The sequence below is a fragment of the Notolepis coatsorum genome, assembly GCF_963971535.1.
Source record: "Notolepis coatsorum genome assembly, chromosome: 4".
Lineage (NCBI taxonomy): Eukaryota > Metazoa > Chordata > Actinopteri > Aulopiformes > Paralepididae > Notolepis > Notolepis coatsorum.
In genome coordinates, this window is record NC_140168.1 from 124,967,479 (window position 1) to 124,982,750 (window position 15,272).

Genomic DNA, 15,272 nt, shown 5'->3' on the forward strand with positions numbered 1-15,272 from the left:
TTCGCAATGTAACGTCCGTCACGGTAACGTCCATAACACTTGTAAAGAATACAAAAAATAAGACCAGAATGACTAATTGTTGCTAATATGTCATATTTATAAAAGTTTGCTTTGCTTAGGAAGTTTGGTTGACATTGCATTCCAGATGCATGTTTTATGACAACTTTTCCTGGAAAACGTTATGGACTTTACATTGGCTGTCTCATAAAGGGGCATTATAAAAGCATGCTTCACCTGCCAATGGAAAGACACAAAGTACATAATTGATTCACATATTGATACAACAGCCCTTCATGACCAAAGGTGAGGTTAGAAAAATATCTGTTGATTTTTATTTTGCCATTCTGGCCATTCAGAAAGTCATACAATTAGGTTAATCGAAAAATTTATTTTTACATCATTGTGTCTCCTTCTGTAGTGTGGAAAAACATGCATTTTCATAAATATTACGATCAAATCTATTTTGTACTTCAAAATATAGACCTTGATGATACATTTTAAATTGGTTTGGTTATGATCATGTTATTTAAAATTTTTCATGGTGAGGTTGACATTTTCATGGAATTGCCCAACTCTATTCTCCAGTCTGTTTATTTTGCAGCAATTCTTTGTCGTTGCTGCCATCTTTAGTGTTACATCCCCTCACACTCCAGTTCTCAGGCTGCAGCTGGTTTAAAAGCTAAAGTAACCCGGCTTCTCTGCTGGCTGTGGCTCCAGGGAAGTTGAACAGTTCTGGCTCTGCTAGTTTTTTTTCTATCTTTTGGCGCTTTTTTGGTGGACAAACCACCGCACATGTGCACCGTGACTCATGACTGGAGACTAGCTCTGCTAGCACACATAGCCTACTGTGTACAGACGGTTTCAAACTGTATTTTAAATTAGAAAGCAAACAAAATAAAAGAGAAGAATAAATCTCAATTTGGTCAGTATTGTCATTTGGACAAGCAAAGCCATTACTTTAAGTTGCAGGCAAGAAAGACAAGTCTGTCCACTGTCTCTGGTTTTAAAACTGCCCTGTTGCAGGTCACAAAAAAATATATAGATTATTAAAATATATCGCGATAATTATCATTATCGTTATATCGCCCAGCCCTATACTGAACCATTTAACAGTTGGCGGAAGAAAAAGAAGGAGCCCTTATCTCTGTTACACCTCTCTTTCTCTTGCCTCCTCTCCCCTCCTGCTCCTTGGCATTTATTCAACCCTGTAGTGTACCCCCTCTCTCCCCTCTCTCCCCTCTCTCCTCTCATCCCTCTCCTCCCTCTCTCCCCTCTCCTCCCCCTCTCTCCCTTCTCCTCCCTCTCCCCTCCCCCTTTCCCCCCTCCCTCCCCTCTCTCCTCTCTCCCTTCTCTCTCCCCTCTCCTCCCTCTCTCCCCTCTCCTCCCCCTCTCTCCCTTCTCCCTCTCTTCCCCTCTCTCCCCTCTCCTCCTCCCTCTCTCCCTTCTGCCTCTCTTCCCCTCTCTCCCCTCTCCTCCCTCTCTCCCCTCTCTCCCATCGCTCCCCCCTCATCCCTCTCTCCTCTCTGTCCCCTCTCCTCCCTCTCTGTCCTCTCTCCCCCCTCTCCTCCCTCTCCCATCGCTCCCCCCTCATCCCTCTCTCCTCTCTGTCCCCTCTCTGTCCTCTCTCCCCCTTTCATCCCTCTCTTCCCCTCTCCCCCCCCCCCCCCCCCCCTCTCCTCTCCCCAGGTTTAGCAGGCGCTGTGGGCAGGATGCTCTAGGCTGTGTACTATGCTGTGGCTTCACCCCTCTCCCCCCTCTCTCCTCTCCCCAGGTTTAGCAGGCGCTGTGGGCAGGATGCTCTAGGCTGTGTACTATGCTGTTGTCCTCACGGCTGCACCTCCTGAGCCGCAGCAGGTTCCCTTCCTCACCCCGTTCCCTCCTCTGCCTGCCACCTGCCTGTGGCTCCGGTGCCGTCGGTCTCTTCCTGGCTGCCATGTACGCCACCCGCCTCTACAACACAGCAGCTGGGGGAGGTGGTGGAGGAGGAGGAGGAGGAGGAGGAGGAGGAGGAGGGGGCAAGCCAGGGCGCAGGCAGGGCCTGGCAGCTGCAGGGCTGCCCATGCTGGAGAACCACCACCACCACCAGCCACACCACCCCCATGCTCACCCTCACCACCATCACCATCTCCCCCCACACCATCACCACCCCCACCCCGCGCTTCCTCCCCCCAGCTACCCCATGTACCAGGGGCGGCCTGACGCCAACCGTGGTGGACCCCACTTCCACGGTCACCACCAGCATCACTACCACCCGCACCCCCACACGCAGCCCGCGCACCTGGGCCCCCCTCCGCCCCCGATGCCCCTGCGCCCCCACTACCAGCACCACGCCCAGCTCCACTACGCTGCCGCGGGCGCCAACAAGAAGAAGACCTGGAACTTCATCCACGAGAAGATGAGCTACGACACGTTCTTCACCATGAAGAGGCTGATCGAGCGCTCCCGGCGGCCCGACGAGGTGCTGCGCTGGGTGGCCCAGAACCCGGGCAAGATCTCGCACAACCATTACCCCATCGCGCTACAGAAGATAGGCCAGCTGCTGCAAGCCGGACCGGGGCCTGCGCCTGTCTCGGACATGGCTCTGGTGGGGTCCTCCTCTTCAGGGGGGGGGGGGGGAGGAGGCGGGGGAGGAGAGGAGAACGAGGGACGACAGATCCTGGAGCACCAGGACTTCCAGACACTTTGCGACGCCATCGTCAGTGACTGTGCCAAGTTCGACAACTTCAGCATCGTCAACTGCCTGTATGCAGTGGCAGCCCTGGGTGAGTCATGTGGTGATGTCACCGTGTTTGAGAGGGTTAAATGAATGAAGTGAAAAGTCTTCTGAACACTGGTTTGTCCGGCTGCCATCTGTGTCGAGCGCTAAAAACACAACTGATGTTCATACTAGGGGTCATTTATATCACGATTTAGAGTTTTGGACGGTAGCTCCAGTATATTTGTTTTTCTTATTATAATAATGTGAGCAAGACTCTGATGGTAACAATTTATTCCCAGAGGGAGTTAACTATGAGGTTAAGGCAGGATCACTAACACACACACACGAGAGAGGGAGACTTAATCACACTATGGTGTGAAACACTGAGATGTTGTGAGTCGGATGGTTCCTTGTGGTTCCCCCAGTGCCTCCCGGGTGGTGCAGGCCAGGCGGGGCCAGGGTTAGGGTTACACTGAGATGTCCCCCCCGCGTGTAGTCTTTTACCAATGCACTTGCAGTTTTCCGCGATCTGATTGGCCACTGACGTTTCTCTCGGCGCCAATCGCGTAACGCCTAGTTCTATCACTGGTTAAGCTTGGCGACTCTTTCGAAGTTGGTTAAGGTTAGAGTTTGTCTTAGAGCAGGGCGATAGACCACCAGCCCTGATTCCAAACTAACCTTAACCAACTTCGAAAGAGTCGCCAAGCTTAACCAGTGATAGAACTAGGCGTTAGCTAGCTAGCAGGCTGTTAGAGGCAGAAATAGGCGTAACGCGATTGGCGCTGAGAGAAACGTCAGTGGCCAATCAGATTGCGGAACCCGAACGCGGAACTGCAAGTGCGTTGGTAAAAGACTATCCGGTACACGCGTTGGGGACCCGGGTGTTGCAGGCCAGGGTTAGGGTTACACTGAGATGTTGAGATGTCCCCCCCCAGGTCTCTGCAGTGACTCCCGGGTGGTGCAGGCCAGGGTTAGGGTTACACTGAGATGTTGAGATGTCCCCCCCCAGGTCTCTGCAGTGACTCCCGGGTGGTGCAGGCCAGGGTTAGGGTTACACTGAGATGTTGAGATGTCCCCCCCCAGGTCTCTGCAGTGACTCCCGGGTGGTGCAGGCCAGGGTTAGGGTTACACTGAGATGTTGAGATGTCCCCCCCCAGGTCTCTGCAGTGACTCCCGGGTGGTGCAGGTGCTGGAGAGCGAGTCTCAGGCCCGGCTGGGCCAGTTCAACCAGAAGGACGTGTCCATGGTGTTCAGCTCCAGCATGAAGCTCCACCCGGGCAGCCAGCACCCGCTCACCGAGGCCTGCCTGGCCGGCTTGGAGAAGAACCTGGAGCGCGAGCGCCACCCCCAGACCCTCTTCCTGCTGCTCTCCTACTATCGCCTCAAGTGGCGCTCGCTGCAGCCGCAGGACGTGGCCACCGGGGGCACCGCCGTGCCTCCCAACCCTGAACAGCTGCTGGCCAACAGGTACAGTATCCGTTATTAAATCAACTGTCTTTAATGAATATAACTCATCATCATCAGTTTTTAATACTATAGGGCTGTCCCCGACTAAGGATTTGGATGGTCGACTATGATTGGCCAAAATTTGCCGTTAGTCGACTATTGGTAGACAAAAAAATAAAAAAAAAATAAAAAAGGGATCATTCTCGAAGTCAACTTCCTGTCTGTTATTGCTACGCAACTGCAGCGTGGGGGGAAACTGCCCCGTCTGGTACATTGTGTACACTATTTAGTGGAGAAACGGATCGTTAAAGCGGCAAATTAAAGACAATCAAGCAGACTTTTCTTCAGTCCTTCACAATGCCAAAGAGCTGCTGTGTTACGCGTTATACTAATGGCAAAAACAGAAATCCAAATCGGAAGTTTTATACCATCACAGAGGAAAAAGTGGCTGGTGGCTAACGTTCGGCTAACTCGCTCTGATGTTGTGGTCGTGGTAATCAGGGGGAGTTTCTTTGACTCATATCTCGCCTTAGAATCACCAGAAAGGCTTTCGAAATAGTGAAATGCCATGTTGGCCTCAATATTTTCAAAACAAATCGTATGAAAATATTATGAAATGAACAAGAATGTGATAAAACATGTAATAAAAACGGAGCTCAATGCATGGATTTGATGGTAGAAATCCGTATGGTCCCCCTATACCAAGATGGCGGCGGTCTTGTGACATCAGAGTGTCTTCGAGAATATTTTAATTTTAATTTAAATTTTGTATAATTCCATTTGGGCTGTGGGGGGTGCTTATGTCTGAAGGTGTCGACTGAAGGCTTCTTGTCCTCTGCAAAAGCATGCAATTGGTCCACTGATGGATACATCTTGATATTTGTCTAGTGTAGTGTGTTCATTAGATGGGTGAAATCCTCTTTCAGTGCCTCTGTGCCTGTTTTCGTAGGCAGTTAGCCTCTGGTATGCATGCCATTAGCGTTAGCCACGCTTCTAGGCCTTTTTTCTTTTGGAAAGAATGATAAAAAAAATTAAATAAAAAATAAAATTATATAATAAAATAACATTTGTATTCGACTAAGAGGTTGGCTAGTCTACTACGGCTCCTTTCGACCGATTAGTCGACTAATAGGGGTCAGCCCTATAATACTATAATATTAGTGTAGCCTAATCTTTATCTGCAACTGTGAAGGAAAACCCCATTGGTTTAAACAGAATGAATAGACACATAAAAAAATATATATAAAATGTTTAGAATTCGAATGCCAATGTAACAAACGAAGGTCCGAACGTTTGGGCTCAGCCCTAGAGGCATGGTGCTGCTGTAGAGGCGGGGTGTAGATGCAGGGTGTAGAGGCAGGTACTACTTACAGTTTTGTAAGTACAATTTACTGTTCAAAAAGCTAAGAAAGGGATTAAAAGGAGGTGTATTTATATTATTGGGGTTAACTTGTGGAACAATGCAGATCAGTTAAGAATGAGTCATTCACTTTTGGTTTTTAAGAAAATGGTTTGTAAAGCTATTTTTTTTTTTATAACTACAAAGGTGAATAATACTTGTTAATTTATTTTAGAATACTGGTTTTGGAGTGTTAATTTTGTTAAGAATATAGGACAGGCATGTATAGCATTATGCTTCAGTCTGTACCTTTTCAGTCACTGTCAAATCAAATATTGTAAAATTATTGTGCATATTGTATTGTGTGAGATGATGACTGAATAAAACTACATTTCAAAGCAACATCTTGTCCCCATGTCTGTCCGCCCCTCAGGAAGATCCTGCGGCTGGTCAAGCACACGCTCGCCAGTGTGAGCGGTGTGCGCGACCAGGAGATGGCGCTGCTGGACGAGATGCTGGCGGCGTGCGCCAGAGAGGCCAGCAACAAGAGCCTGGAGCTCATCTTCAGCTCCCACCTTTTCTACCAAAACAGGCAGGAGAGGTTCGTCAGCAGCCTGGCTGGTATGAATCGTCACCTTTTTCCACTGGATAGGTCTTCAATAGACCGGACCAATAAAAACAACACACAGTTGCATGTTCGGTACACTCTGAAAACTCTAGGTTCCTTTTAGAAATGTCCTCTATGTAGGCCATGTTGACCCGTCTACTGTAGTTCATTTGAAAGCTCGTGTTGAGTATAGAAGCTAAAAAAGGATGGTTCCAAGAATGGGGCCCTGTGGTACACCTCATGCAATGCCTAATTTCTTTGACGTCTGTTTCAGCGCTGTACAGTGCGAGATATATATTGCATGTGCTACAGCAACATCGGTCTGTGCGATGAATGGATTTACTTCAGTAGCACTGGTGCGATAGGCATTCGGTTCATATCGATACTCTTATTTTGAAAATCCTGGGGCAAGTCTAATTTCCGCCCAAGCGCAGCTCCAGCCATAATATCTATGGCTCCGGCAGCTAACAACGTTCGGTTCATATCGATACTCTTATTTTGAAAATCCCGTGGAGTCGTATCCGCTCGGCTCACAACACAGCAGTAGCGTCTGGAACACGGACATTGCAACATAGCAAGGCTAGTGTGCCTATTTCGCGACCCAAAACAAATCCCTGCTGTTTTATTCCGCAACGGGTCAATTGCATCTAGCATGCTTTGCAATCCTCGCCATTCCTTTATGACCAGGGGTGCAGTCGTGCACACACGCGGTTACACGGCGTGTTATTAGTAGTCACTCAGGGCAGAAGTGCGCGCAATGATAAGTACCCGGCCGTTGTAGAAAGCTACCCGGCCGGCGGCCGGCACTTCTCACCTAGACTTTGCATAATAATAGGAACCTACGAGAAGGTGGGGGGGGCTGCTTGATCTCCATTGTTATGCATAATAATCATCTGTTCTGTGCGCAACTGAGGGAACATGTATGCGCGTGCGCAGGAGCGCGCGTGCACGTGGCGTGTAACCAGTTCCCATATTACGACTGCACCACTGTTTATGACCACGTCGTGTTAAAGACCCAAATTAACGTTACGTTAGCGTAAGCTAACAACAAGCTAACCCTGTTCAGAGCCATAGAGAGAAGTGGGGACGGGCAGAGTGAGGACTGGGGGAAGGGAAGGCGGGGGGCAGGCATTCTCCCTTCTGTGTGTGTGTGTTTTGGAAAGACCAGATGAAGTCAAGAATATATTATATTGATAGTAAATGTACTGATGATGATGAATAGTTTTATTTTCGGTCTTTGTTTACAGATAAATCAAAAACACACGTGTGGACTTTCAAAAGGAAAAGAAAAAAAGAAAAAATCACAAATGTACATATTCAAAGTAAGCTCACACACAAAATCCAAACTCAATGACCGAAAAAAGGAATAGGCTGAAGCACATGCTTATTTTTGCCTATCCTTTACAATTCTTAAAAACTAAATATACTTTAATATAAGAGACATTTTTTAAATATGCTGCAAGATAAAAAAAAAATTCTTTTTCTTTAACACTTTCGCGACCACTGGGCTTAGTCTAATTAGTGGCAAGAGGACCGGGGAATGTAAACAAATGTGTGGGTTTTTGTAGAGTTAAATCTATACTTTATAGTATTGCTATCTGTCCATTCTCATTGTCAATTGAGTTCATAAACCGTCCCTTCAAAATGGCTTAAATAAAAAATAAATGCATCAATAGGTTGTCATTTTATAGCGCCGTGAATATAAGCTTTATACCGGATTTGGGCTAGTATATTTTCTGGAAAGCTAGATAAATGGCTAATAGCTGCTAACGTTATATCCAATGGCATTTCCGTTTTACAGATGCTACAGAAATAACTAAAACTGCATTTGATCGGGACTGTCCCAAAGCATGTATGCATGAAAGGGGGGGGGGGGCGTCGTTTATTATTATTGATTACCAATAACAGTGTTCGTATAACTAGCCACATAGGCCGTTCGCCTGGATGGCTATCAGAACGGTGTCCGATGGGGCTGTAATTTACGTGAAGGGGATCTTACCGTGGTCGGGCTGATGCCCCAGAGCATTTCCCCGTTATTGATTGCCATCTGGTAGATCGATATGTCCATTGGCTGATGATAAATCCCCTTATTGCATGGTGAAATCTGCAATCCGAAACGTAATCCAAGATACAGGCTGTAGATCCAGAATCATGCTACTGGAATATCCATTGAAGGAAAGAAAAGGAGGCTGATTCCTTCAGCCACAGGGCATACTGCAGTGGCGCGATGACGCCCCTAAGAGGATCTGGCCGGTATTGCACCTTCTCGAATTCACAGAATAGGGTAGATCTGCAGTGCCGGTCGGCGACCTTGAACAGGTTATTAAAATGGAATAAAAGCAATAACAACTTGCCACGGCTTTATCCGTGATTCTGTCCACAACGCATGGATTCGAAGCACGTATAAACTCGTGGTCGGGCGCCAATGTGTTAAGAGAAAAAAGAAAAGAGAAAATAAATGTTTTACTCAAAACTGTACTCCTGAATTATGCTCGATATTGGCTTTTTTACCGATATTGTCCAACTCTTAATTTCCGATACCGATATCAACCGATACCGATATATGCAGGGTTTCCCCCCCAAAAAAACTGAATAATTTCAGGTAATTAACATTACATATCTCTTGTCGTGTAATTAACACAACATTATGCATACTTTGACAATAAATAAAATAATAATTTGTTCTTACTTGCTTGCCTGGGTAAATTGAAAATCGATACCGATATTTTCCGATATTTTCCGATATCACATTTGTATGCCAATATCGGCCGATAATATCGGACATCCCTAATTTTATCCTTCAGGGCCTTTTTAAATCTCCCCTGAGAGGTACACAACTTCAACCCGTCACTAAGACTATTCCACAATTTAACTCACTGTACTGTACTGTACTGTACTGAGGAAGGACGGATAATGTTGATATTTAAACATAAAAAATACAATACATAATAAATGTATTCATGATCATCATGCAACATAAAACAATTGCAGGAATGGTTTGGGAGAGGAAGGGGTTTTAGGTTGCATGTTGTGAGTTCCAAGATTTTTTACTTAAAGTTTAAAGCTCAATATATCGTGGCACTTTATAGTGAACAGGAGTGTATGGCGACTGTCCAAACATACTGCAGTCACCGAGAGACTAACACGGGGAAATAATGATACCTGCCAGACGCGCCGCTCGCCACATAATCACGGATCCAGGATACTGTGTTTGGTTAGTTTATTGGAGTTAAAAATAGTTCATATAGTATCACAAATAGAGTGAGTCACGGTTTGATTTATCGTAGTGTATCGTGCGTGCGGTCAGCAAAGTGTGACTTCCCCGTTCACTCCCTCATCCTTACTGTTCCAGAAGCCCGCCGGTGAACAGCTGATTTTACTACTACGACACCACGTGACCCATTTGTGAATGACGTGACCCTAACAACCCGAGTTGTGTATACCTGTCACCAACAAGGAGGTCTATTTGTATTAAAAACAATAGATTGTTTTTCATTTAAATGTCTGGAAGAGCTAATTTTTTCAAATTATATTTTCTTTACCTTTTTTGAGTTGATCTAAATGTTACTGATTGTGTTAAATGGGCTTATGATATCGTCTCATATCGATTGCAGGCACCTGCATCGTATCTTATTGTGGCAGATATCGGCAAATATCGTATCGTATCGTGATGAAACTGGTGATTCCCACCCCTAGTAGAGTCCATACATCCAACACCAAATACCATAATTCCTTACACGTAACGTGTCTGGCTGTGTGACGTCAACTTGTCAGCATGAAAATGACAGCCAAACATGACACTGCAACTAAATAACACAAATACAATGGGCACATTTGTGACTGTTACAAATATAACACGTTTTATACTTGTGCTACAAGATTTTGGCCTGTGCTACAAAACTATCAACCTCTGTAGCACCAGTGCTATGTGCAAAAAAAGTTAACGTACAGCCCTGGTCTGTTTTCTGTGATGAGTGGTCATTTAGATAAACGGTGTAATGCTTGTTGAGTGTAAACACTGAATACTTTTCCTCTTGACTTTAATACTGAATACCTTTCCTCCTGACTTTAATACTGAATACTTTCACTCTTGACTTTAATACTGAATACCTTTCCTCCTGACTTTAATACTGAATACCTTTCCTCCTGACTTTAATACTGAATACTTTTCCTCCTGACTTTAACACTGAATACTTTTCCTCTTGACTTTAACACTGAATACTTTCACTCTTGACTTTAATACTGAATACTTTTACTCTTGACTTTAATACTGAATACTTTTCCTCTTGACTTTAATACTGAATACTTTCACTCTTGGCTTTAATACTGAATACTTTCACTCTTGACTTTAATACTGAATACTTTCACTCTTGGTTTTAATACTGAATACTTTCACTCTTGGCTTTAATACTGAATACTTTCACTCTTGGCTTTAATACTGAATACTTTCACTCTTGGCTTTAATACTGAATACTTTCACTCTTTACTTTAACACTTTCATTGCCAACAACGCTATATGTCGTTTGTTCATGCTGACCATTTATTGCCAAAGACGCCATATAGCGTTTTCTTTTTATTAGCGATTTGAATTCATATTTCATCAATCTAGTATTACGTCAGTGCTGCAAACTCTCTCTGAGCTCCATTGGGAAAATACCGCCCCTATCGTCTCCCGGATGGTAATGCACCCTTTTGGAATGGACTCAATGAAAATTGATGAGAAAAGAAAAATCCGGAATCCACATTTTACTTCTCAGGCAAGTAATCCGAGCCCATCGGACTCATTATGGCCCATCAGAAGAGCGTGGAATACATATTTCCAGTACGCAGCGTTGGATCAATAAATGTGATCGATATTTGGAATGGCGATCAGGAATTGGAATAATCTTTTTTGGGAACATCTGATCTGAGGTAAGGAATCTATTTTACCAGTATTGGGATAATCAGAGCTGTTTTCACAGAGCAGCGTTTGCCCCATGTGTGTGTGTGTGTGTGTCTGTGCGATCAGGAAATGAGAGATTGATTTTTCAGCCCGCTTCTCTAGCGTGCATAAGTACACATATACTATCGATAATCTAGCGTTTATTTGAAAACAATTCATAAATAGGCCGAAAAATGGCAGTTTTTTGTGTATTCCAGAATATTCCAGTAAAGGCTGTTTATCACGGAATCTTTATATTTTCCTGAAACTTTCAAAAAACGAGCGATTTTCAAAATGCTATAAAACGGAAATTAACCGATTATTAAAGAGAAAAAAAAATCTGTTTTGACAATGTTGACTGCAAACAAGTCATTGATAAGCAACGGCCAGATTAGACACATAGCCATAATTTTAGACATAGATTATGCATTCATAAATATGAGAGCGCTATCATTGAAGTGGGTGGCGGCATTCAAGGGGGTAAAAAGGAAAACACGGCCGGCACGGAAAGTGTTAATACTGAATACTTTTCCTCTTGACTTTAACACTGAATACTTTTCCTCTTGACTTTAATACTGAATACTTTCACTCTTGACTTTAATACTGAATACTTTTACTCTTGACTTCAATACTGAATACCTTTACTCTTGACTTTACTGAATACTTTTACTCTTGACTTTAATACTGAATACTTTTCCTCTTGACTTTAATACTGAATACTTTTACTCTTGACTTTTAATACATTTCCTCTTGACTTTAATACTGAATACTTTTACTCTTGACTTCAATACTGAATACTTTTACTCTTGACTTTAATACTGAATACTTTTCCTCTCGACTTTAATACTGAATACTTTCACTCTTGACTTTTAACACTGAATACTTTTCCTCTTGACTTTAATACTGAATACTTTTCCTCTTGACTTTAATACTGAATACTTTTCCTCTTAACTTTAATACTGAATGCTTTCACTCTTGACTTTAACACTGAATACTTTTCCTCCTGACTTTAATACTGAATACTTTTCCTCTTGGCTTTAATACTGAATACTTTTCCTCTTGACTTTAACACTGAATACTTTTCCTCTTGACTTTAATACTGAATACATTTCCTCTTGACTTTAATACTGAATACTTTTCCTCTTGACTTTAACACTGAATACTTGTCATCTTGGCTTTACCACTGAATACTTGTCCTCTTGACTTTAATACTGAATACTTTTCCTCTTGACTTTAACACTGAATACTTGTCCTCTTGGCTTTAATACTGAATACTTTTCCTCTTGACTTTAACAGAGGAGCTTCCTAAAAAGGTGGACAGCATCACCCCGTACACCATGGCTCTCATCGCTAAATACATCGCCCGTCATCGTCTGAGAGAAACACGCCTCCTAGACACCATCGCAGACTTCTTGGTGAAGAAGGGTGAATACCTGGACAGCAAGGTAAGATCCCCGTCTTAAAGATTATTTTGTTGTTACTGTTGTTGTGTGATATAGACGGGGCTATAGGGAGGTGTAGTCTGACGTCACTTTGGACCACCCGCGAGGTCCACCCGTATAGCGATTTATCATTGGGGAAAATGGATTATCGGCTATTGTAACAATTCTGCCTCATGGACATTGGAAAGCTTTCCATTTTTTGCACAAAATGAGTTCCCTTCTATCATTAACATTATTGTTTGAGATTTTCTTTTTACGATTAATTGCTAATATTTTCATGTTGAGCTCTAGATTGTGGATGAATACACACAGAAAGGTACACCGTGCAAATGTTCTTGCTTTATTTGTTTTAAACAAGACGATTTAGAAATGGGCAATGAGGAAATTCGTTGCAATTTTGTGAGGTGGACCGGCCGGAAACGGCAATGACGTAACCACTACACCCAGGGGTGCAGTGCTGGGCAAACGCGGTCAAACGACGTTTGGGCTTCGTCACTGAGGCCGAAGTGCGCGCATCCTATTATTATGCAAAGTGGTAAGTGCCGGCCGGCCACACAAAAATGACTCGTCGCGGCACTTATCACCTAGACTTTGCATAATAATAGGATACCAACAACCAAATACAAGCCCTGTAGGTGGGGGGTTGCTTGATCTCTCGACTGGAAGGATGAGACAAGGTGTATCGTCTGTTCTGTGCGCAACCGAGGGAACATGTATGCACGGGAGCGCGCGTGCGCGGGCGTTTGGCCTTCGCCCATATTACGACTGCACCCCTGACTACACCTCCCTATAGACCAGGAAGTAACCACTACACCTCCCTATAGACCAGGAAGTAACCACTACACCTCCCTATAGACCAGGAAGTAACCACTACACCTCCCTATAGACCAGGAAGTAACCACTACACCTCCCTATAATAGCTTCACTGTTTCATGTCTGACCTTGTTTTTTTTTGATCCACTTTTTCTCCCATTTTTTGCATATTTTCTCCCATCCCAATTTCGTATCATCCAATTCAACCCTCCCCTGTCACGAACGCTGTTTCTTGCCTCCCACAAGCCGGCTGCAATGTGGACTAAGTCATACATAGCACAAGTCCCCTCCGGTACTTGAGGTAACAGCAGTCGCATCTTTTCACCTGCGCAGCTCGATCTCTCAGTGTCGAGGAGTAACGCGTGGGAGGCTCACGCTGCCCCCGACACTTCCTGATTCTACTGCGCAGGCGCACCAACCGACTTGTAGGAGTCGCTTGTTCACAACGTTCGATCCCCACCCTTCAGTTTTCCCTCCCCGTAATACGGCCAATGTGTATTACTGCGGACGACCAGCCAAACTGAAAAACAATGTGGAGAGCTGGATTCGAACACGCGAATCCTAGCGTCTCCACACTGGCGGCGAGTGCCTTGCCCACTACACCACCTAGCCGCCCTTCATGTCTGACCTTGTTTAGACCTGGCACTAACGGGCATCTTAGTCATTGAACCTAAAGGCCTGTCCAACTGCAATTCTACTAATTCTGTAATTTCGGCTGCTCCTTGCTCATCACAGGAATGATGCCTGATACTAAATTATGATTTTCAACAAAATAACATCACATTAGGTCAATAACTAGGCCCAGTCAGGGGCGGCTAGGTGGTGTAGTGGTCTAAGGCACTCGCCACCAGTGTGGAGACGCTAGGATTCGCGTGTTCGAATCCAGCTCTCCACATTGTTTTTCAGTTTGGCTGGTCGTCCGCAGTAATACACATTGGCCGTATTACGGGGAGGGAAAAACTGAAGGGTGGGGATCGAACGTTGTGAACAAGCGACTCCTACAAGTCGGTTGGTGCGCCTGCGCAGTAGAATCAGGAAGTGTCGGGGGCAGCGTGAGCCTCCCACGCGTTACTCCTCGACACTGAGAGGTCGAGCTGCGCAGGTGAAAAGATGCGACTGCTGTTACCTCAAGTACCGGAGGGGACTTGTGCTATGTATGACTTAGTCCTCACTGCAGCCGGCTTGTGGGAGGCAAGAAACAGCGTTCGTGACAGGGGAGGGTTGAATTGGATGATACGAAATTGGGATGGGAGAAAATATAGAAAATGGGAGAAAAAGTGGATCAAAAAAACTAGGCCCAGTCAGTTTCGGGCAAAAAGTACAAAGGAAATTTGTTGTGTAAAACAAGCCTGACGAAAAAGTATATCCATGCATAAAATTGGTTATAATCTCCAAAGGGTACTAATTTACCAGGTACTGAATAATTGCTCTTTTCATTTTTAGATTAAAATAGACTGTACTGTATTTCTTACAGATGAGCCTTCTCCCCTGCAGCGCCAACACAATCCTCCCTAGATAGAAAATGTATGTCTTTAACCCTTTCACTGCCACACTACCAGGCATGCGTTCTTCATAAGTACTCGCTATTTGCATAGCAATAGCGCCGGTCGTCAGGTGTGTTAAATACGTTCTCAGATACATTCACACCTAACTTGTTGTGAAGACATGTGTTACATTCCATTCGTAGAGGCAATTAGGCACTGTCTTTAGTCTGTGCTCAAGCGAGGGGACATTAAATGCGCATTCGCGGGAGCGCGCGTGCACGTGGTGCGTGCAAGCCCAGATGATTTCAATAACGCACCACTGCACACTACAGAAGGTTAACCCTTTACTATCACACTACCGACGGTTACTGTCGGGTAGCATATTTACATAAACAAAAGAGTACCGAACAGAATTCAATTTACAAAGCATTATTTTCTCCATACACAGGTAATAAACACAGACGAAATTTTGATTCTCAACTGGAAATTATCACCAGATTTTTTTTTTATTATACAAAAAGT

General features: G+C 44.6%; 1 protein-coding gene and 1 long non-coding RNA gene across 2 annotated transcripts in view; both read left to right on the plus strand.

Annotated features, from left to right (window-relative positions):
- LOC311227499 overlaps window positions 1-1,965 on the plus strand; it is a 57,053-nt gene extending 55,088 nt beyond the window's left edge. Inside the window, exon 3 of the long non-coding RNA XR_014619604.1 lies at window positions 1,772-1,965. This is a non-coding gene — a long non-coding RNA (uncharacterized lncRNA). The remainder of the gene's footprint in view (window positions 1-1,771) is intronic.
- A 7-nt stretch (window positions 1,966-1,972) lies between these two features.
- fastk (Fas-activated serine/threonine kinase) overlaps window positions 1,973-15,272 on the plus strand; it is a gene marked incomplete at its 5' end in the record, with an annotated part of 49,184 nt that continues 35,884 nt past the window's right edge. Inside the window, 4 exons of the mRNA XM_084312095.1 lie at window positions 1,973-2,762; window positions 3,856-4,165; window positions 5,917-6,104; window positions 12,308-12,456. Coding sequence (XP_084168221.1) covers window positions 1,973-2,762; window positions 3,856-4,165; window positions 5,917-6,104; window positions 12,308-12,456 — 1,437 coding nt within the window. The remainder of the gene's footprint in view (window positions 2,763-3,855; window positions 4,166-5,916; window positions 6,105-12,307; window positions 12,457-15,272) is intronic.